The sequence below is a fragment of the Rhyacophila brunnea genome, unplaced genomic scaffold (assembly GCF_057557595.1).
Source record: "Rhyacophila brunnea isolate RB1 unplaced genomic scaffold, BYU_Rbru_1.0 scaffold_22, whole genome shotgun sequence".
Lineage (NCBI taxonomy): Eukaryota > Metazoa > Arthropoda > Insecta > Trichoptera > Rhyacophilidae > Rhyacophila > Rhyacophila brunnea.
The window spans coordinates 33,935,110-33,960,411 of NW_028232882.1; the positions used below are offsets into that span (position 1 = coordinate 33,935,110).

The 25,302-nt window shown below is 33.0% G+C and overlaps 1 protein-coding gene across 1 annotated transcript in view; it reads left to right on the top strand.

Moving 5' to 3' along the window:
• Nucleotides 1-4,423: 4,423 nt before the first annotated feature.
• step (cytohesin steppke) overlaps nt 4,424-25,302 on the top strand; it is a 341,111-nt gene continuing 320,232 nt past the window's right edge. Inside the window, exons 1-2 of the mRNA XM_085949519.1 lie at nt 4,424-4,600; nt 7,069-7,142. Coding sequence (XP_085805645.1) covers nt 4,522-4,600; nt 7,069-7,142 — 153 coding nt within the window. The 5' untranslated portion in view covers nt 4,424-4,521. The remainder of the gene's footprint in view (nt 4,601-7,068; nt 7,143-25,302) is intronic.

Here is a 25,302-nt window from a genome sequence, read left to right on the forward strand (position 1 = left end):
ACCATTATCACCTACCGCCAAAGTGATGACCTCAACAACGTCCCTAAACATACATACATTCACTGTAGATGATAAAAACATTAATTTGTAATATCAAATATTAGACACATGGTGTGCAGGCGAGTTTTTTCCCTTTCCTGTAAGTTTTTATTTTGTCACTACTTGCGAGGTATCGTTTCTTAACCCTTGTTTTGCTGCTCTATATTATGTAGGTATGTACAAAGAAATGGTTTTATATTGATATCAATTTACTCTTCTGAAGACATATGAACACCAAAGAATTTAATGACTTTTTTATTTGCTTTTATTTAGCTATGGTGTAAATAAATTTAAACCTACTACAGAGATCACTAATTGTATAGATGTACTAGAATAAATTGTCCGTCAAGCGAGAATGCTACGCTTCTATAATGCGATGAGTTTAGTTCCAGATTCAATCAGCGGATGATTTATTTTAATATATCTATAAGAGGAATGCTTATATTAATTATTATAGCTAATCCATTATTATGTAAAATTACCTACAACTCACCAGTTTTTATAATTATTGAGTAAAACATTAAGCAATTGGGTTGGTTAGATATTTGAATTATTATGGTTTTTATTCAATAACAAAATTATTACGAAATGTACATATTATTAACATCATTTGATTGTAACTAGTAATCCAGACATAAAGTGATAATTTTTGTCATTTTTTTACTATTGTCATATACCTATAGTCTAAGCTCGTGATCCTGTATTTGAAAGGTTTTAGATATTGACATCTGTATTAATAGTTATTCAAAAAAATACTTTTAATTGAGTATACTTAAACATTTTTTTAATAATTAATGTATGTTTTTTCCTTACCTATATCGATAGTATCTTTTGTATGTTCAAGTTGATATTGAAATTTGTATGATAATATTATATTCTAATACATTATCAATAAAAAATGAGTGAAAATGAAAGGTATTTTTATTTGTTCCTTGTAGGTCAATCTTGTTCTTTCTGAAAAAATGGAATCATTCAATAACACAATAAAATTCAAACTGATATTAATATAAAGTATAAGCTATTGTGTTAACATTATAAAAAATAGCCAGGTATGTAAAAGTATTGGTCCGCGAGACACTGGGAGTAGTCACAATAGGAATAAATTGTCCCAAATGTGGTACCTATGCTAAACATTTTTATTGCAAATCAATACAATCCAATAATAAGATAGAAATCATAATATAAATTTGTCAGTTGAATAATGCTATTCTTGGGTTTTCATCGTGTTGCATTAATTAATTTTTTTTGTTGCCCCTCGAGCTATTTATTTAAGTAGGTATTCATTAACATATTAATATTATCTACGCGGGTTTGAAAAAATGTTTTTTATTCAATGCTATAATAATATATTCTGTAAATTAATATTTTGGGCCTATGGACTAGAAAATTTTTATTTTGGGCACCAAAACTCCCCTGAGGAGTATCAAAGTACCAAAATATGTTAGTGAATCAAATATGTATTCAGATGCTCATTTATGAATGAGTAAAAACATCAATAACATTTAAATAAAAAAATTATAAAATTTTAACAATATTATTTTGGTTTCTTGTCACAAACTAGGTACTTACATAGATGGAAAGAAGGACAGATTTTTGCGGCAACGACGAAATCACTTTTGAATAGTGTTTGTGTAATTATTTAAAAGTTACAATACCAACACCTAAATAAGTTGCCTACATTGTCAAAAGAATCTGACACCATTCCACCTACCTACCTACCTATCTATTAAAGAAAAGTAATTCTTTTGAATTGACTGATACTAAAAGTAACATATACCATATGCTAGTGAGTGCAGTGACGTCCCTAAACAAAATGCCGCTCCTAGGCAGCGTCAAAATGCCGCCCCATTTTTTTATACAGTATTCAGTTTACGAACCGGAGCGCTCAATAATTTTCCGAAAAAAATCGTACACACGTATACACGTACGTACTTTGGATGTACAAATGCAATAATAGACTTTAAACTTCTTATGTGTATGTATATAGGGCAGGTGGGCAGAGATTGTTAGCGCAGCGGGCGAAAAAAATCTTGTTTCAACAAAGTATACAGTCAAAAATTATATTATTCTTTATTCTTCCTATGTCTACCTACCACCCATAAACAGTACATGATCTGCATTCCACCACTCGTCACTACTTATAACTTATATTAATGTGTTATTTGGTATAGTTTAGTTTGTCAATTAATTGGACATAACAAACAATATGTCCACATACTACCCTAATGATTCAATTTAAACATTTATTTACATAGGTATAGCAAATTTTACAAATTTCAAATTCAAGACGAGCAAAGAATATTAAAAAAATAAAGAAATAGTGCTAACATAGTGTTTCAAAAAAAGAAATATATGCAGTACATATTAGAGATTTAACAAAGAGATTGGACAGTCTTCAATCTCTTTATTAAATATCTATATACAGAGAAGAATAAATACAAATTTTATAAAGTACCAGTCTGTACACCGATTGAGCCAAGTAGACTCTTTAATAATTTAAGAAGTTATAAAAGTTATAAAAAAATATAAAACAACGTCCACATAAACTCATTCTCACGCAAGTGAAATGTAGCAATATCTGAAGCGGTTTGGTTGAACACAGTTATTTCCCGCCCAATTATCATTACTAATGGCAGGTTAGTTCTGCATCTTGGCAGAACAAACAACTTATGTTCCCGATTTTTAAGAAAGTTATAGAGGTCACATAGATTGAGGCAGAGTTCTCATTTGTACTGCGAATAAGTCGGAAAAGTACGTAGCCTAATATATCTAGTTCTCTTTTAACTTTCAGACTACAGTATTTAAGCATACATCATAAATCAATCGAGTAAAGGATCCTTTTCCACCATAAGGGCCGGGCCATAAGGCCATACCTACTTCGAAGAAATGTTTTAAGTCTTATCGAAAAATGTGAATATAGCATTTTCAATTACCAATGATAGTCGTATATTTTAATTGGAAGATATTCCTATTTTTCTAAACAAATTTGCATACAAAAATTAACTAAAAGTTCTCTGCATACCTATTATTTCCACTAATTTTAATTCGCTAGCTATAACTTTGTATGTAATTGTAATACAATAAACAAACTCTTTGTGGAAGGCTATTCAATAGTCTTCTCCCAAAAACATTTTTGTTGGAAATTGGCATAATTGTGCATTCATTCATTATTCATTGTAAAAATAGGGGTTCCAACACATCATAAACCTTTTTTAACAAGAGTCAATAATTGTTGAGATGACCTTGAATCAAGGAATCCTGTTGCCACTTAAATGCTTATTGTAGTGTAGTGTAATGTGGTTTTAAGAGTTTTTAAATAATGTCAGCAAGGTACATTTTTTTGGGTGATAAAGTAATTTACGCTTGCAGCTTGTTGTTTCTTATTCAGACAATGCATTTAGGCACGGACATCGACACAAAATAAGAAGATTGAAATAAATTTTGGGATGTCATAAATTTTATTTTTAACCCTTGCGCACCCGGCATAACGTAATTTCGTTAATATTTAATTTTGAGAAAAACTTTAAAAGAAACATTCATGCATAAATATGTCAATTTAACGAAACGGAACACAATTTTAAATAAATCCACGAGCCGGAACGGTATTTTTTAGAATTTCACGAACCGCAGCGGTGCTCCGGTGCGTTCTGGTCCATTCCGAGCACTGGATTCCACCCAAATCATCAGTCTCGGGTTCTATTTGGTTGATATTTTTTGACACATTTGGTTTGTACCATTTAACAGTACACGGATTTATTATTTTCACACCATTTTTATTATGCTAATATTGTAGAACATGTAAACAAAACAATTTTAGTTATTTCTATATATTATACCAAATGATTCTCCTCGATTTTCCGCCCTTCGAGTAACTGCCGCCCCCAAAGAGATTGGACTCAATTTCAATCTCTTTGGCCGCCCCCAAGCGATGCTCAATCTGCCTACCCCCACGGGGCGTCACTGAGTGAGTGATGTTATCTAATTTATAATAATAATAATAAAAAGGTTATTTAAGTACACTTCTTATTTAAAAGTAAATTCAAGTTAAAAACAATTAACTAAGTACTTTTTTTTATTTTATATACTATGCTTACCAACAATTTTATTTATTGATAAAAATGATAACTCTATTCCTATAAATAATACTATGGAGATAAAGCATAGATTCCGTTTACATAGGTAGGTACATGTTTGAGATACACTTCCTATCTATAAATATTATTTTTAAAAATTATATTGTTTTTGTTGTAATATATAATTCATATTTTGCTACGTTTACTAAAAAATATTGATAATAAATAATAATATTATTAAATTTGACAAGGTGAACGTGAAGTTTTGTGAGCAGACATATTTCTGAAATGTCGTGGCATTATCGAACACCTTATAAGAGAAGTTAGACACCAACATGGCCGCCGTGGTTGACAATTAACAGTGAACGAAGTGATTTTTTTGTTTATGTGAGTGTTTTATAAGGTTATCATGATTAGTGATTTTGAAAATCTTTCCCTTGGTGCTCCGGGCGCATCTGGAAGTCATGTCGGGTCTTACACGCAAACAGGTTTGTTGAAAAATCCATATTTATCCCCCGACATTTGTTTACGATCAACTGTCACACATTTCAATTCAGTTTTCAGAGCTATATTAATTGTTTTGCTATCTATTGAAGCATATTATATAAACTCATAAGGTTTAACCTCAATATTAACTTATTAATTTTTCATAATTAGCACCGACGACCACTTTTCTCTCGTTCTAAAACATGCAATGTTTACTATTATTCAATTTTTTCCATGGAATGTTTTGTGTTGTTTTCGTGCGATCAACACAAACGTAACACGATATTAGTGCTTTCAATTAGTAGGAACGAGCATTAATTTCAAATAAATACAAAACAGTCTTGATATTGTATATTTATATCATTATAAATAAACATACCTACTGTCTGTGACAGTCTGTCAAATATATAAATGTCTGCATGCTGTCTGTTACTATATTTTGCCAGTATTAAGTAAATTGACAGCGTATTATTTTATGGATTCGTATGTTTCTTGTCTAAAAATATTCTCCAGTTAGATTGCCACAGTCAATAATGTCATTTACCTTTAAATAATAATAAAAAACTGTATTATTAAGAGCATTGTACAATAGTATATAATATACCCAATGTCATTACTATCATACAGTCTGAGCTGTCAGACTACAAAGATATCTACTTTCGTTTTGTATGAAAAACATGCTTTTAGTTATTGACTACTTAGAGTCAATCAAGGTATATTTTTTTTTTAATTTATCTCATGTCTGGTAAGATTTATATACTTTCAATTGACTCATGGTTTCTTGGATTGTTAGATTTAGTAACTCACAAATCAACACATTTTATCAATCAATGCATATTACGACGATGCTGTCTATTTTGCGTTTGACCTATTTTATTTTATTGAATAGCATCATTAAGTTTGGTTAGTTAAATTAAGCATAATTTTAAATTGATAAAATGTTCATAAGAATAAAATTATGCCATTAAATCATACACATTTTTAGATATTTTATAGATAGACGAATAGTTTAATTGAATTTTAAAAACTGACCATTGCTATCTACAATTTGTATTTTCATTTCAATGGAAGTATGACAGACAAAGTTTAGTGTGCACTATTTATGTCGGATCGTAACAGCCTACCTCCACCCTTCTTCGTTTTACTTATTATTTTTTTTTTATTTATTTTACATACTTATTTGTAAAAAGTCTATCGGTTTTGTATCCATTACTTCAGTCTACTGGTAATCAGTGCATACCTATATGCATGTAAAGGAGCTAGGTATATCACTGTGTAATTCACCAATAAAATAAGAACTCATTGGTGTGTGACCTATTATTATTACAGTAAGATATTGTTTTAGCTTCATGACGGTATGAGCCGAGTGCTCAGGATGCATTTAATAGATTTGTGCATTAGTGTCAATAGGCATAGATGCGTTTGCTTGTGTGCAACCCACTTTCAGCAATGTTGCATAGATACTTAAGTATGCAAAATGCGCTTGGTTATGCCAATTGATACTAAATGCATGCGGATAATTGAAATGATCATCGTCAACTCATTTAACCTGTTATCATAATAAATAATACCTACTATTTTATTACATTTGTCTTTGTACAAGGTGAAATAAATGGTAATCTTAGATTCGGATTGTATGCATTTATATTTATTTGTTTATATAATTTACACTAGATATTTACTTTCAGCTTTGAAATAATATTAATGATATTATGAAATGTTTATAAAAAAATCCTTTAACAAAATTGTTTTGCCATACTGATCTTGTCACAAAAATCTCTGTACTTATATAATAATTTATTCATTTTACTTAGAGTTTAAATCCTAATGTGCCTCACAAAGGAAAATTAAAGAATATATTGGCAGTAAAGGAGAAGCCGTCTGTTTTTGATACAATAGCTCTGCATTGCTGCACTGCGAACTGCATTATGTATATTTTACTCCAATGCTCTCTGCCACTCCACACCACTCAGTGCATTGGCGAGTTGTAAAGCTATTCCAACTCTATATGCCTGGCATGAAGAAACAGTTGGAAGTGAAAGAAGATTTTGAAGTTGACCTCGACGAGAACTTATTAATGGATAATATCAGTTGGACATCATTGGAAAAATTTAACTCCTACTAGAAAAAGTATAGTTATCTTAAAATCCTTTGTTTTGAAATGTGTAATAGCGTTTAAACATTACACCAATTTAAAAATCATGTAATTTGTGCTTCTCGTCACCACTCTGATACTTCTACTGCCATCTGTTGTCGAGATTAAATAATGTTTTTGCTGCTACATAATATGTAGATAAATTTAATGTATTGCGCATCATTTGAACTGATTTACTGAAAGCTGACTTATTACAATACCACTCTTTCCGGATTAGTGCTAAATTGTTAAAATCAAGATGAAATCCATCACAGTATGTAGAAATTACTATGATCACCGATTCATACTGATATCTTTTATTTTTGCTTATTTTAGAACTCACACCTGAGCAACAGAAGATATTAATTGATATTAGAAGAAGAAGGACGGAGCTACTGCTTGAAATTCAGGTAGGATTATATTATTTACTGACTTGAAGATGATTTTTGTTTTGGAATTAACTTTTCAGGTGTTTGTAATTGCATCTTCTTATTCATCATGTCGGTTCTTAAAAGGCTCCTACTCAGTTCGAAGAATCTCGTTGATCGTATTTTAGCGGGGATGCCTTGCTTGAAAACAGATGTTCCAACCTTTGCATTTCGTCGCACACGCAGGCTTGGCCATGAGATATCCCTATTTCACCATAATGTATTGGGTATGCCCCATCTTTATCTTGATGAGTCTTCGCTTCACCAACAGAGTCTTTATATGATTCAGTTTTATGTACCCATTTACAGTTGAACTTGGTTATTACGAGAAAGATGGGACCGACTGAATTTGCTCGTTATAAGCGTTACTCGTTACATCAGAAAATAGGTATTTTTAAATGAGCGGTCACATAACACAAAAAGTAGCAATTCAAACAAAAATACACAATTAGAATCTTTCCCCGAAACAAGCATGGCATTCATAAACTACAAAAGAAGTTATTTATTGTAATGAACGCTGGTAGGTACCTAGTGACATCACAAACCTTGGATTTTTACATGCAACTTCAACCATATGCGTGTATACTTTTTCAATATTGTCGGCGAAAACACCAATTAGGTAGGTACTTAGACACTTAACTAGTGTCATAACTATAAGTTTTAAGAAAATTTTTGATGATATTTTAGCTCGGTATAACCGATAAGTAGCTCGTTATAAAAGTGAATAAATGTATGGAGAAAATCATAAACTAAAATGCATCGTAATAACCGAGTGCGACTGTAATTAGTTTTCTGTTACTTTTTATTGAATTTGCCTCCTATAAATTCAATAGTAGTCTTACAAACATTCTTTTTACATGAGTAATTTGAAAATTACTAGTGACAACTACACTAATTTTGTTGAGACATGACATAACAAAAATTAATTGGCATTGGTAGGTATGTAATATAACAACTACATACAGACAGTAGGTAATGTAGAATGATGCTCCTTTAAAATATTGTAGTCAGTCAAGCTGTGCATTTATGAACATGCATTTGATAAAATTCTACTAATAATATTTTATATCTACGAAAAAGTGACATCATACCATTAAAGTTCATCCTCTTGATAGTCTTGATTTTTCTAAATACAACCATTGTCATAATGAATGGTGTAATTTCATAGCCCTGCCTGGGACATAGATGTAATATTTGACTCATAATTAATTTTAGCTGCAGGTAATTTCGCTTTCACATTTTTGTCATTTAAGGTTTATTCGCTTAAGGGGGTACGTGCTCAGCGTGGGTCAAAATGGAGCTTTTTTTCTATTTTCAAAGCATGATCCTGGACATACCTTAAACGTTGTAGATAATCTATTTATATAATTTTGAAGCCTTATTATCCTTTATATTTGTTTTAAACATTTGGTGACTGCATAAAGTATTTTTATTACATAAAATAGTATTCTTTTAAACCTCTCGCTCTAATGTTTTAGAATATAGTCATATTTCAGTACATAAATGTGCAGCGGTGCAGATACTAATTATAAGCTATGTCTTCGACCATTCAAGTGTGATAACTGATAAGCATCCTACGAATAATGATTGCTTTATAATAATTATTGACCTAAGAATAAGGTAGTGTTTTTTTGAAATACGCCATTTCTTTTGGCATTCCCCAGTTTTTAAGCTACAACATATGGCCGTAGCCATAAATTGACAAACTATAATTGAAGTAGGGAGTAAAATGATGTTAACGCGCGTGTTTATATTTGTCAATAATTATTATAAAGCAATCATTATTCGTAGGATGTTTATCATGTTTTGTAAATACACTTTTGGTTTTATAAATGCGTTTAAAAATTAATAAAAGTAAAATTTTTTAACATATTTCAGTATCTACACATTTATGTACTGAAATATGACTATATTCTAAAACATTAGAGCGAGAGGTTTAAAAGAATACTATTTCATGTAATAAAAATACTTTATGCAGTCATCAAATGTTTAAAATGAATATAAAGGATAATAAGGCTTCAAAATTATCTAAATAGATTATCTACAACGTTTAAGGTATGTCCAGGATCATGCTTTGAAAATAGAACAAAAGCTCCATTTTGACCTACGCTGAGCATGTCCCCCCTTAAAAAAAGCCTTGCTTTAGTGTTACGAGCTTATAAGATTTTTATTCAATTCACTGTCATTATTTAGATATTTAGATGAACAATCATAAAAAACAGTAAGTACTCACGTATGTGGAACGTTCTGGTGGGTTGAAGATGAAGAGTAAGAGAAGTAGCTTGATTTGGATGAGCGCTGATGAGCAGGTATTATAAAAAGGCCAATAGCTAAAATTTGTCGTAATAATTATGTCACCTAGTAAGTAGCATACGTGTAGACGGGTCGTAAACCCAAGAGATGCAGGTTCGACCTGCCGGGTGTCTTGCTTTTTTCAAAAAAGGTTTTTTCTATTGGTTATAACCAATAAAGCTGCACCATGTTTATAAAATCGCTTATTTAATTTTCATTCAATTGTGATTGAATCAGGTGTGGTTAATTACTACTTGGGTAGTTAATATTTTTAATTGGTAGCCATGCTTTTATCAGTGTTGCCATAGGATGCTTAAACACGTCCTATTCAATTGAAAAAAAAAACAGTGTTTCATACATAACATAAGAAATGATGGAAATAAAATCCACGATTTAATCAATTTAATTACCAGTATATCAGAATGAATGCCTTCCAGCTTTTTCCACTCTTCTCTGTCCGTAGTTCTTCGCTGAATGTACGTTAGCAGAACTTGATGAATTCATCGATTTGACGGCGCGTAGGGCGGACCTATGGTCGTTTAATGCCCCTTGGTTGTCTGAGCTATGACTGTATCTATCGTTGGTTGTCCATTCGCTAAGTGACGTTTTGATTCATTGTGTTATTCTTCGTTTTTAGTTTTCTCTTACATTGCGGGTCTATGTTTCATATTCATACGTGCGCACTGGTAGATCATATTGCTTGAACACTTGGGCTCAATTGTATTTCATGACAGTTTGGTTATGCGAGTAATTTCGTCATACATACATATTATGCTCCGTCAATTCTCATTTTGTTGTCCAAGATAGACGTAACAATTCAACTTATCAAAATTGGAAAGTTGCACGTTAGGTATTAGTATAGATAGAGAATGACAATTCTATTACGGTTTTCATAATTTAAAAAGTGTATTATTGTCAGTCACAGATGAGCTGGAAAACTGAAATATTGGTATGGAGTTGAATACTATAAAATAATAAAATTACAGTAGGTAAGGTATTAAAATGACAATCTTTAAAAAATATCTTCTACGAAGTAAATGCTAAAAATAACTCATCACTGTAATTTATTTTGTCATAATGTATTTTTTTTTATATTGAATGATAGGTACCTATATCTATTATGTATTCATCTTGTCGGTTCCAAACGGTCAAAATTTAGTTTTGTTGATTTTTCAATTACTTACCTCATGTGCTATTAGTTATAAAGTACAAAATCAAATGAATATTAATTTGTATTAACATTGTGATGTCAGCAAATTAGTTTGGTAGTTTGTCAAGCTGGCAACACTCGTATATTTACGGAACTGACCTCATGCAATGCTCCATTAACTCTTTAATTGGATGTTTATCAACAATTTTTGGAGTAAAATAAATCATCTGTTAATCGTAAATTAATAATAAATTACTTAATCAGTTTTTAATTAGATAACATTATCTACTATTATTTCGTGTACTACCTATTACTATTATCATTATTACGTTTGATAACATGTAGCTAGGTGTGTACTTAATGTATTTACATAATATGATATTATATTTAAAAGTTTTAAAATAAATTACACTGTGATTCCCAACCAGTTTCCGCGAACTCGTGCCGGGTTGTGCATGAATTAAATAGCTATGTTAAAATATCAAGTTTGTGTTGTTTGTCCGATCTTCAGTCGGGATGATAGGCCATTACAACTTCGTTTCTATGAGAGAGAAAAAAACATTTGAAATCAAGGCTCGACAAATATTTCAATCGGAATCAAATTCCTAAGTTTTTATGATGAAATTATAAAATTTGATTTAAAATAATCGATTTGATATTTAACTTCTTTACTTCAGATTAAGAGTAATAAAAGAATATAATATGTATGTTTCTCCATCAGGATATCCATGTTATATTCCAGCCACTCTAGCTTAGTTCTCCCGATCCTCTTTTGCCTTTCGGTATATCTAGAGTTGGGTTTCAGGAATTTCCCGACGGTAATTCTCGAGAAATTTTCGAGATTTTCCACCCCGAATCTCGAGAATTGAAGTTTTTAGCATTTCTTTATTATCAAATATTAATTAAAAACGATTTTCTATATGAAAAAAGTGGACAGAAAACACAAAACTTTCAAGGACTGATAGCATTTAACACAATTAAGCCAACGTCGACTCAAAATGAGCGCAACTTTTGCAACATCAGGGAATTTTGTGTCTCAAAAACGTACGCGATTGTCAGACGCAACGATTGACAGTTTTGTGTTTTTGAAATTCTATTTTAATAAGTAATGTTTTGAATTATTTTTGTTTTCCTACTCCTGTTTTGTTTGTCTTCTTACATAAGTAAAAAAAATCATAGTTTTTTGGAAAATAGCTCTTTTCACACTGATTTTAGGATTTTTACAGGTATTTTTTTTAAATTTCCCGATTTCTCGGGAATTCTCGAGAATTCAAAATTTCATCATTTCGGGAAATCCCGAATCTCGAGATTGAGATTTTCTCGGGAAATACCCAACTCTAGGTATATCGAAGTGGAGTATATTGTGTGGTTAGGGTTAGATGTATTCTATTCCAAACATGAATAGGAATATGTATATTGTATAGCAGTATAGCTTGCAATATACAAACTTGTAGATAATATTATGTTGATTTGAAGGCTATTATACCGATGATTATTTTTCCGATCTAGTGACACTGCACCGACTGGCACAACACAAGAAGTGGTACCGGATCGTTTTTAGCGCGATGACGTTTTTAATTTCCAGTGGTGTCCATAAACAGTGTCACCGCTTGCTACAAAGAAGCAGACCAGTTCAGCTAATTTACTAATCATGAGTGACCCCACACACACGTTCACTTTCTTCGCCCTACTTTCGCGCGCCGCCTCGCCGCCTGGCATTTCGCGAGAGCGATTAAAATTAACATGGCGACGAGAATTATTTACTCTTTTATTTTGGTTTGGTATTCTCAGCGAATTAGGGCCGCCTTTCAAAACGTCGGTCTATAAATAGCGCAGTCTACTTAAATTACATTTTTGTTTTACTATTGTATCTTGATGCTATGTATATTTTAATTATTTCGTTCTTAGGCCCGTTTCAGACGGTACACCGGTGTTGCGCTCGTTTTAATATAGGAGGCCTTTGTATTCAAATAAAATAGCCTTTGTTTTATGTGTATGAACGCCCCAGAGCTATTGCGGCAACGCATGTTCGGTACACTTTTCCGTCGGCCGCTACATTCTCAAGCCGTCGATACACTTGTTTTTATTGCCGCAGCCAGTTTTATGTTCTTATTTATAACGCGAAATTATGCGTTGACTCATTAGCTCTGGGGCGTTCATAAACATAATACAAAGGCCTCCTATATTATATACGAGCGCGACACTGGTGTCCTGTCTGAAACGGGCCTTACTCGTGGAATTTAAACTTTCTTGGGAATTTTGGCCTCCAACAGACACATCTATGAAAAAGGCGCCATTGTCCAGTGTGTACAATTTTACAGAAACTGAGTTAAGTACAGAATGTGTATCTTTCAGAGCCAATTCACCTTTTTAGTATACTCACAGTAGGATGCTGAAATTTATACAACTAGAAAGCCACGTCCATAGACATTTTAGACCTTTTGAAATATTGAGATGACACCGAATTTAAAAATCGGAACCAAGTATGTAGTCCATAAACCGTACATGTGTCATGATTATGCACGTGCATTACGTTAATAGTGTATTGAACTAAGACTACAATTGAACGTAGTTATGCAGAATGTAGCCAGTCCACAATGATGTCGAGCTGAGATAATGGCACTTTAGCAACAACATGATATTGAAACTGTATGTAAAATTGTAAATAGTATTTTATTTCAAGAATATTTTTTGCGGCTTTGCTATTTTCAGCAGAACGTAGAGAACACCTTCTCTTGTCTGATCTATATCATATCTGATTTTTTTTGGACTGGCTACTTTCTGCATAACGATGTCCAATTTACAGATGGTGTCGGTTAGTTTTTAAAAATAAATTAAACCTTGCCTATACGAAACCATATTATTCTATCTATTAAATATCCAAAATTATGTAAGCATGATTTAATGGCATAATTTTAGATATTATTTTATAGATAGACGAGTATTTTTTGACTATTATAATATTATGGGTTGTTTTCGCAGTGTTTAATTGAATTTTAAAAAACTAACCAATACCATTTATAAATTGTAGTCTTATTTCTATGAAAACAAACTTGACTGACAAAGTTGAGTTTGCACAATTTATGGCGGATCTTAACAGCCTACTTCCACCCTTAGATAGATATTCAGGCGTATTCGTTTTGGATTTGGTAAATTTTGCAAATCGCTCAGTATCGCTTTGTCTCTCGCTCCAGTTCTTGGCTTGCTGATGAGGATTTTCGACAAGTGTCGGTAATGTTGTCACATTATGTAAAACCACAGGCAGCGGAGCATTTCTCGCAAAACCGCATTGTATGGTGAGATTTATCTTCTTTGCCAGTAAACAGAGTTATTGTTACGGCCATAAACAAGTTTTGCCAGTTGTGTTCTTCTCATGGGTATAGGATATAAACTGCACTATCTCGTTTGATGACATTTTGCACAGTAAGTAATTCATCAATAGTCAAGGTACATAATTATCATAATAAATACATACATAGGTACTTTTTCTTAGTTTACACGACGGGTGATTCTTTTATAACCTAACTTAATCTAGCCCTTTTCCAGTCATGACCCCTATTTATAATGGCAAAGCAACCTGCAACCTTTGCCACACAGGTGCAGTTCATTAAGTTAATACGGTTTCTGAAATACTAAGTAAGTAATACGATTAGCATTTCGTGTAACAACTACTAGGTAAAATCTTCGTAATTAAGTAGGATGCCCGTAGATTACTTTGGAAAATCACACTGGCGCGAATCCAGCGGGTACAGGTTCAAGTCACGTCGGATGTCGTATTTATTTGTACAAAAAGATTTTGTATGGTGAGTATATGCATGGGATGTTTTCGAAATATGTGTGTTCAATATTATATAGAATGTTACATTCTCAAATCTTGTGTCTTATTCGTTGAATAAAAGAAATAGTGTATTGAGAAGTATTCGGATATTATTTCTGAAAGATAGAGAAAGGGTCACACGCCTCTTTCTTCGAGTTCAATACTTAAGCAGAGACAAGTCATTCATTTTAGTAATCTTGAAAATGGTGTGACAACCGAAATAGCTATCGACCAATAAACTTAAACAAAATTTATATTATACTTTTGTAACACGAAATTCTGCCAAGTAAATGCTAACTCGATTAATAATATTATTTTGAGTAGGAATGGTCAAAATAAACATTAGAAAGTAATCATACCTTGATGTCAGCCTTGATGGTGTCGGTGTATTACGATCAACCTCGAGTTATAGTTGTCGGTATATGTTTGTTCGCCGACAAACATTCAAACATTACACTGTTTGGCACAAGAGTTCGCTTCTACTTTTAAATTAACAAACATTGCATTTTGTCTCACTTCGTTTGTTGACGGTCAGGCATACTGTCTTGAATACAAATTCTTCAGATTGTAGAATATAATACAATATATGTTAAAGGTGTTGCTTCGTTATGACAAATGACTCTGGTTCTCCAATATGTTACTAATATCTCACTCTTAATTACTGCAAAATACAGTACCCTAGTTATTTACACATTTCAATGCTCAATAATTGTGAAACAATGTAAGCTAAAAACTTGGTTCATGCCATTTTCATCCACAGAATTGACCGAGCAGAGTGGAGATATGGTCAAATGTGCACATCCAAGAGATTATCTATAGTTTGTCGAGTAGATTCATGCATTGCAAACTGGTCGCGTTTCGCCAATAAGCACGTAGGGTCGTTAGTATCAATTACTGCTAGATTTGCACAACGCATTTGAACCGAGTGTAGTCGAACTGTACAGAGAACAACGAACATTTCTTACACTGTACTTATTTATTTCTAAAGTGTATTTTAAAAATGCTTGCAATCAAATTTCTCGAAGAAAACCTTCTAGATATATTAAATTTTAGCTTAATGATAGGGATTCATGAAAGTAGTGCGGCGCAGTGACGTCCCTAGATAAAATGCCGCCCCTAGGCAGCATCAAAAAGCCGCCTCATTTTTATACAGTATTTTTATCATCCTTTCATGAGACCAATATCTAAGAAATGTGTTGTATGGATACATTACTAATAAAATATCAGACTAATTATTCGCAAATCTGCACGTGTCGTTTCTGGTCACCAAGTACGTCGATGGGAACGGAAGTAAACTAGATATCGCGAACCCGATAAAACCAGTGAGCTGTTTTTTTTAATGGAAAGACATTTTTGTTATTACTATGTTTATGTAGCTATTTCTATATATTCCAAATAGTTCTCTTCGATTTGCCGCCCTTCGAGTAACTGCCGCCCCCAAGCGACGCTCAATCTGCCTACCCTCACGGGACGTCACTGATGCGTCGTGGTAGCCTCCTCATATTTTATTTACCAAAAATATTTTTTTTTTAAACTCACTGAATCACTATGTGAAACCTTCTTTAGAAGACGGAGCCTGAAACGAGTAACTTGAATAACATGTGAAGCTTTAAAAAGCTCTACTATTGCGAATAATTTGAAGCAATTTTCACTATTATTAACTAATTGTCAAAAGCTGTAAGTATTTCAATATAAGTTTAGGTTTAGATTCTCTCAAATAGATTTCATCTGTCAATAATATTATACTGATATTGCTTGAATAACCCATGAAACCTGCATTATCATCACTGTTCTGGCAGAAGACACTAATTTAAAAAAATGACATATTGAGTTAGTTATACCAAAATGTTCCTTATTTAAAACTTTACCGAAACCTTCTTAATAAATAAACAGTCTTTATTTTAAAGTCATCCTTTTTACGATTACTTAACAAACTCACATGATAAACCATTTCAAACATTTTAACAACTTCAAAGTCAAATTACTCAAAACTAGTATTCTCCAGTTAGTGTGTTCTGCCAGAACAGAGACGATTTGTTATTGTTTTTGTGTCATGTTGTAAGTACCTACTGAATCAAACAATATACATTTAGCTGTAACTATCAACTGGTATCTACCTAACACTGCCAGGTATAAGGTAACAACCACGTAACAACTTATCATACGAACTATACATACGAAAAGTCAAGCTTAGATTCAATAGCGGCCTTAAGCCTGGCAACGGGGTAGGTCAATTTTGAATATATTATTTTAATTTGCCTTTTCGTTGTATACTTAAAAGACGTATTGCAAATTAGCTTTTTATACATTATAGAAGAAGTACTATAAATTTTTATATGTAGGTTACTTACCCTTAAAAAAATTCCTTTTTTCACGTTGTCAACTCATCGTTAACCGAAATTGCACCCAACACGTTATAATTTTTTGTAAATTAGGTCAAAAAATAAACTTTGTGTGTCTATTTATACACCTAATAACTGTTGTACTTAATACTATTTAAGAACATAAGATTAAAACAATCAAACACATTTAATAAAAACTCCGTTATAATACCTAGTGTTATGGAATGGCGGGATCATTTATATATAAACACTTTTTATATTTCCACTGATCTCATTAGAAGGTAACTTTATGATTAATATAGCAGATTACATTTTAATCGGTAACTTGTACACAATGGTTTAATACAGAAAATGCAGTCGATGGGTTTTACTCAAAGGTTGGATTTAAACTGAACTACAAATTAATAACATATGAAACTTTCAGAGAACAATGGTCAGTTTGAAATAATAAGCGACAACAAATAAGAATAAAAAGGTTTGCCGCACAAATGAGACCTTGAAACCACAGAACAAAACTCTTGAAACATTTAAGGAAAAATTTATATCATTCTGTTTCATTTTACATATTGAAAATAGTATAGCTGTCTCGTTTTCGGCAATGACCAAAATTTAGTGTATGCAAGCGATAAAACAATATGAAAAAAAGGCGTGTTTTGTGCTTTCTTTCCGTCTCACATATGGGAAATGAGAGAGAAAGAAATATTATTAAGAAATATGAATCTTGGCGTTCATGAAATTGACCGAGAAACGCTTGTGAGAGTTGAGATACGTGTGTGTGTATGGTGGTTAGATACACGTACATACAAATTAGCGTGCGTCACGTTACAATCGCTCGCCAAAACGGAAAAAGGCGTAGGATAATAATATATAGGAGATAATTGACATTGTATAATGTATATAGATTGTAAGATATTTATTTTTGGGAGGTCATTGACTATTTGACCCTAGGAGCCAGCCGCCCATGCTTAGATTATAATATCATCACCAGTCTGGATTAATTCAGTGCTGGATGAAAGAGTCTCCAAGCCGTTTCTATTCCTCTCGATCCTGTGCGTTGCGTTACCTCGTACTTCCACATAGTTTAACTGTATCGTCTGGAATAACTCTTGGACGTTTTCTACTTCTTATGTACCAATAAGGTATAAATCATACGGAACGTCAAGCCTAGATTATATCATCACCAGCCTGGATTAATTCACTACTGGAAGAATGCGTGTCCAAGCCGATTCCATTCCTCGCGATCCTGTGCGTTGCGTTACCCGTACTTCCACATAGTCTAACTGTATCGTCTGGCCTAACTCTTGGACGATTACTATCTCTTATATACCACTATGATATCGACATTAGAAAGGAAAAAGGGCGAACCCTCAGTTTTTTTTTCAAAATAGGTTTTACATAATATCGACTAAATACACGTTGTGTCCAAAGGATGCAATCTGCAAATATGCCGATTTATTATCTAAATAATTTAGCTAGCAATTAAAAAAAAAGAACGAATTAACTTGGAAAAAACGACTTATCCATAATTTGTTTTTTTAATTAACTCAATAATTAATATCAGATTAGGCATATAAAAACAAAATTATTAATTATCATGCACTTCAAGGTTATGTATATTTTGCATTTTATCTTTGACCGACAACCATAACAAACACGTTTTTGTGCCTCCTGTAAAATTTGATTTATGTGGATTACGTCCTTTTTCCTCCTTTCCACAGTCGATATAGTAATAAAAGACAAAATCCATACGTCACCATATCTGCCAAAATGGCTACACTTTTTCTGACAGGCGAATGGCAATTCAACGACACTACATACTATTCAGAAATGCCAGCAAGTTTTGTAATACCTACTAATAGTTTTTTGCTGACAACACTGTTGATGCAGTTTACTTACTTACTTGGGAATACTAAAAACTAATTATTATTGGGAGTACCAGTTTCTTCATCGATTAACCTTGATAAATAAATAATAGTGATATCATCTTATCAATTGATTACTGTTATATTAGTAAAAAAAAATAACTAAAATCACTGATAAGGTTGATATCGTATAAAATATATCTATAAATTTTATCAGCGATTTTTCTTGTGCCAGTTATTTGACTTTTATATTTTTAATGTGCTATATTGAATGTATTCTTTTTATATCGAAATTGGTTTATTTGATAATTTCACATGTTTCTTTGAATTATTTATTGTGTACATTTTTAATCCACGACGTAAATTAGTGCTAAATCGAAAGTGCCTGGATTAATATCTAAACATACATAATATGGGTTTATATGAATATTTTGGATTACATTTTTAATATTGACACTATAGTTACATACCTAGTATGAAAGAGCATACATAAGTGAAACGGCAAATAATTTTCAACAGCAGGTGGAACGAAATTTCGCAGTCGTCGCCAATCGGAGACTGAGAGTCGAGGTGTGAGCCCGTCAATTTGTCTTGTGATGGCGTCGGAGGAATATATTCTTAAATCGTATAAAGATGACTAAAAAACGTTCCGCATGTACTTGAAAAAGAAAACACGTCAATGAATATACTATTATTATTACGAATATAATAATAAACATAACATTAAAAGGACGCATGTTGAATTTTTATGACAAATTATATTTCGTTCGGCACGCGTCATTTGCACAGTCCGCGCATCACATAGTCACGATCTTTTTAGACCATGCCTCAGTTGTAGTATTAGCCAATTCATGCCAAACCATTCAATATCCTAGTTCTATGAAGAAACAGCGCACAATTTAATGGTGTGAGTTACTAACGCCATTCGATGTAGAAAAGTCTCTTATAATTCAATAAAAATAATCAAAAATGTCTTCAATGGCTGATAAAATCGAATAACCCTTTCTGAGATTAATCATTAATTCCATAATTATAGACGGAATTGTTTGAGTTGATTATTTGTTAAACTATAAAATTTCATTGTGCATTGCTAATTTAATTAGAAATAAATAAAAAAATAAACACATTTTACTTTAAAAAATTCGAGGCTTTAACATTGAAATGGGAATTTGTGCAAATTTTCAAATGTCATTATCTTAAACTAGAATGTATCGCTTTACTGTAGAAAACATAATATTCCTTGCGTGGACAGCATTGTTTGTAAATAAAAATGGAGTCCTGCTTTGAGGTTTTCTTGGTTTACATACTTACTAGTTTATTGGAAAAAAATAGACGTTTAATGCATGGCGTTTTATCTCAGTATGGCTCTAGCAAATATGTTTGAGAGCATAATTTTACTACAAATGAACCTGCAATGCGAAGTCACTTATAGCTATTTTTCAACTTATATACATCGGGGTCCATTTCATCAGTTGAGATAATGTTTTTTTTTGTATTTAACGATGTCAGCGTAATTAGTATTTCTACGTAAAATGTGTATAAAATTATCTCCCTATACCCCCTTTAGGAATTTAATACCTTTGAGATTAATGGTAAGAAAAATCTTACTGGCAGTATACATAACGGATTTATTGTCACTATTTTTTTACCCGGCGTGTTCGAGAATTGCACCCCGCGAGCTTTTTATCCGTGCACTTGTCGCGGCGCGGGATTTGTGGCTGTCGCGAACACGCACTTCTCTTGTATGTACTTCTCGGCAGGTGTCTCGCGGACAAGATTGCTTATCGCGAGCGAGGTGAGGCGGTATGCAGGTACGCTTAGCGCCAGGTATGCAAAGGCCGCGAAAGAAACCGATCCGAGGTAGGTACCTATTACCATGCGGGAATCTATAATATTAATAATTATGTGATTTTGAAAATTGGAATAAACTAATATACTTACCAACTTTAAAAAAAAAAGTATTCCCTAGTTTAGATTAGCTATATTCTGAAGTAATACCTTTTCCTTCAATAATGTTATATTATAAAACTATGTGGTTGTAGGTATACCTACAATACAATTTTTAATTGTTTATCGATATTTGACAACTCCATAATTCAAAATATACAAAAAAACACTAAATATACACATTTAGAAAACTCTACTGCAGAGCGTCACACTGCCTTTATCCCTAGCGATAGGTAGGGGGTCCGGTTCAGGATGTGGGGGGCATGGACCTAGGTATTATAGAATTTTGTCATAATTATAATAGATCACAATGGACAGGAATGGGGATGGATGTCGCTAAAAGAGAGGATAATCAGTGGTGTGTCTGATAGAAACACCTCCGCAAAGGCACTGAAGCTAATGTGCCCACCAAACCTCTTCTTCTTCTTCTTCCACCCTGTCACGTCCCAACATTGGGGCATAGGGCAAGCACAAGTTGGCGCCACTTCCCTCGGTCCATCGCCAACTCTTGCGCCTCCCGCCATGTCAGACCTGCAGCACGTAGGTCGCTCTTGTAGCACCGCTGCAGGGTGAGGGAGGGCCGGCCACGGCGACGGAGCCCTTGAGGCTGTGCCACAAGGGTACGAAGTGCCGCACTCTTTGGCGGCATCCGGAATACGCCCACCAAACCACAAACGCAAAATCTTAATCGGATGTATCTCGGGACCCTACGATAAGAAGCATATTTTTTATGACTGGTAGTGTCTCAGGAGTAGTTACCCAAAACTGAGGTCGACATGCACTCGAGTGTGGCTTGACTGAATTTACATGACTAAGTTAAAAGCGCCTATGGGAGAAGAGCGCGTATAGGTAACAAAGATAATACAAACGTCGGCAGTATGACGTCGAAATTTTTCGAAGTGCAACCTCACTGGTCTTTACGGCGACCAGGTTGGACGGTCTGATGGGTCCAACAGCTAATAGAAATGACTTGAACAGCTCTTCCCTTTTCGTACACATTTTAGGACATTCCCAGAGGATCTTGAACGGGTAACAACATCAAGCTCATACAACAGGTCCAGCCAAAAATTGGTTGGTGTAATGGTCCGGAGTCAAAGCAGTTATATAAATTCGCAAAACATACACTTATGTTTGCCTGCCTTTGGTGGAGGCATCCCATTTTTTCTGGCAGGTCTTTAACGCCACATCCGGCGTCATTAGACGGATAGTTCGCTTGCTCATGATTACTCATGAAGGCAAATATATTGACGAACTCCTAACAGTATTAAATAATAAAAGAATGTGCAGGATGTCTTCATCCAGTGAAAGATCGTATCCGGTTGGCTAAGATAATCTATCAATTAAAAAGATAAAATAATTTTCATGTACCTACCTACTGATTATAAAAGCCTTTAAGGGCCCGCTGAAGAGCCCGCCGTTCAAATATAATTTAGTATAAAAAGGACCTCGGCGTCGTAACTACGTCAATTTAAATCGATCTTTTCGCAAAAATCACTAATCATCGTAGATTTTATTTCAAGAAATATTATTATTATTACTGATAATTTCTGCCGCGCGGAGAATTATTATTATTTTATGAACACCTGCGAGATGAAGCCGATCAGAAAACAGGGCTGTCAAAATAATATTAAGCATTCATATTTTTTAAATGTTAATTTCATCATGGTCTTTAATCAAACCTGTGCAAGTACGTACTGATAACTTGGGTGGATTTTGTAGCAAACATACTATTGATATATATACGGGTATATTATTATTATAACCCAATTCAAATTGAACATAGGTTGATACTCAAATACTATTATAGTATGTTTATGATTTCGAGAAAATAATACGATGGTATAATTAATCCATATCAATTATTTGAAAACATTACATTCGCACTTTGCACAAAATTACAAACACAATCGAAGTTTGCCGCACACGTACAGACCACGTGATATTTGTTTACGCAAAATCGTCGCTTTTCAAAATGGCGAATTTGATTACCAGATTTTACTGCGATGAATCAGTATGTTCCTTTTTGTCTTTTTTTATTCGTAGGTTTGTTTACTATGTACACCGAGAAATTTCCATTTATAAACTCGGAAACGATTTTTACAGAAGAGTTTTGGAATATAATGCAACCAAAACTGGAAAAAATTCTATCATGGGTGTTGACTTCCTGAATTAGCTAACCCCAGGTCCATGCCACTACGTGAACCACAGTGGATATTAAGCCATTTCCACACTGGCAACAAGTTGCTGGCAACCTCATTAAATTTTACGATACTTACCATAATTGCTTAAGAAATTTTACAATAATTATCGTAAAATCTAACGAGGTTGCCAGCAAATTAACTTGTTGCCAGTGTGGACCCGGCATTAGATGCACAAAACTTAAATAATATATATTATAAATAAAAATTTAAAATTATAAATATATATTATGATTTATGTCTTCGACAGCCCTGATGAAATGAATGTGAAATATGAGTCGGATCAGTCACAGAGCAAATTTATTAACACAAACAACTTTGACACGACCTTTTTATATTAACTAGTAGACCAGTTATTATGGACCACATGTTAAAAAATCATATTTTCAATTCTCAAGGCCAATTCTGTAGAACGTCCTCTATAGTCGATAACAATAATTCGTCCTTGATTGTTGAATAAAATTATTTTAACGTGCTGTTGTTTGGATTTATTTTTATTTCAAAAACTTTTAAAAAAAAAATATTTAAAAATTCGTACTTTAGTTGGAGTCTTTTCTGCAGGGTTATTTAGCTGCTTAAGACGTAATGCATAAAACGACCCTAATTTGACGTACATGGCAATAATTCATTAGGCACTGTTCTTTGTTTTTGCTTAGTATATAAATATACTTATCCGTTAAACGAAAGTACATAACAAAAAAATGACACGATACTTTCTAGCTATAGACTAAACTTTTAATTCCGGTTGTTCAAGTGAAATATGCATAATAGCTTTTAAAAAATGATCGTTTTTCTTCAGTGCAGTAAAATTTTATTACTTGAAAAGTATGCAGTAACCCGAAAAATATTGTGCAAAATACTTTGATCGGTAAGTACCTGCTGCGAATCATAGTAGGTACCTACCCTGCGCAAATGATTAACATATTAGTCGTTAGATATTCTGGCGAACTGCATAATTTTTAAATAGGTTAAACCATGTAGGTTTGGGCTACATAAAGAGTGATGTGCATGGCCTCCACATCCTGAAGCGGGCCCCCAGGCTAGGATCTTTGCCCCCCCTACCCATCGCAGGGTTAAAGACAGTGTGATGCTCTTCAGAAGCGTTTTCCAAATGGTGTTCCACGTAAAATTAAGGGTATTCAGTGTATTTTTTGTATTCTTGATTACACCGATTTAAATTATGGAATTGTCGAATATCCACACAACAATTAAAGATTGTCTCACACAACCACACATCTGAAAATCTTAAGACTCTTCAAACACAACAATTAAAGATTGTCTCACACAACCACACATCTGAAAATCTTAAGACTCTTTAATTGAAATAGCGCCGCTGGCGACTTTTTTACCATTAGAGCAAATTTGTGATGTGTGTTTATTTCAATTATAAGGTAGACGCGGATCTTAAGGCTATACCTTAAAACCTCTAAAAAGATCGTGACTAGGCGATGCGCGGAATGCGGGTCGCGGGTGCAAATGACGGAAGCCGAACGAAATATAATTTGTCATAAAAGTTCAACATGCGTCCTTTTTATGTTATGTTTATTATTATATTCGTAATAATAATAAGTAGTATATTCATTGAGATGTTTTCTTTTTTAACTACATAAGTACGTAAAGTTTTTTAGTCATCTTTACACGATTTAAGAATATTTTCATCCGACGCTATGACAAAACGAATCGACGTGCAGTCGCCTCGACTATCGCTCTCCGAATGACAACTCGGCCGTAATTTCGTTCTTCATACAGTTGAAAATTATTTGCCGTTTCACTTATGTACGCTGATTAGAAGACGCTTACATCTTATTTGGCTTTTATCTTCATAGAAAATGCACAAGTGAGAAGTGAAGAATACTTACAAGTGACATTTAAGTATATACAATAGTTTTTTGTACGTATTTATGGATGAAAAACGATTAATACGTGTAGCTGAGTTACCTGCATGAAAAGTTATAAACATTGTACCTATTCCTAGATACTATATTGGATTACACGTCTTCATAAAGGGAATGGGACAACTGGACGCCAGGACAATTGGACTCCGCACTGTCGTATACACGTAAACAGAACGTAGACGATGAATTTTAATCAGTTTCTATCTACCACTTAGTAGTTTTAATTAATTTTACTCTTTACATAATGTTTTTTTTCTATTGCGGATTGAGAATTACCATGCCTAAGGCTTTATATAAAAATAAAAAAACTCTTTTTTCGTTGGAACTTAAATGTATGCACGATTAAATCATTATTTACGTGTGCATATTTCAATTCTCACGAACTATTGAATCATAATATAATAATTTAAATATAAATAATAATATTAAATATTTTTTTAAATGTATGTATAAGTACCTAACGTTTATTTATTTTTGAATTGCGTGGCGTCCAGTTGTCCCGGTGCCAAATCGTCCTAGACCCCTTCATAAACGCCTAATTTAAATATTTCTGCCTGACTTGTAGTTACACGTCTTGTAAACACTAATACACATAAATTAATATTTATTTTTTCTATGAATAGTACTAATGAAGTAATG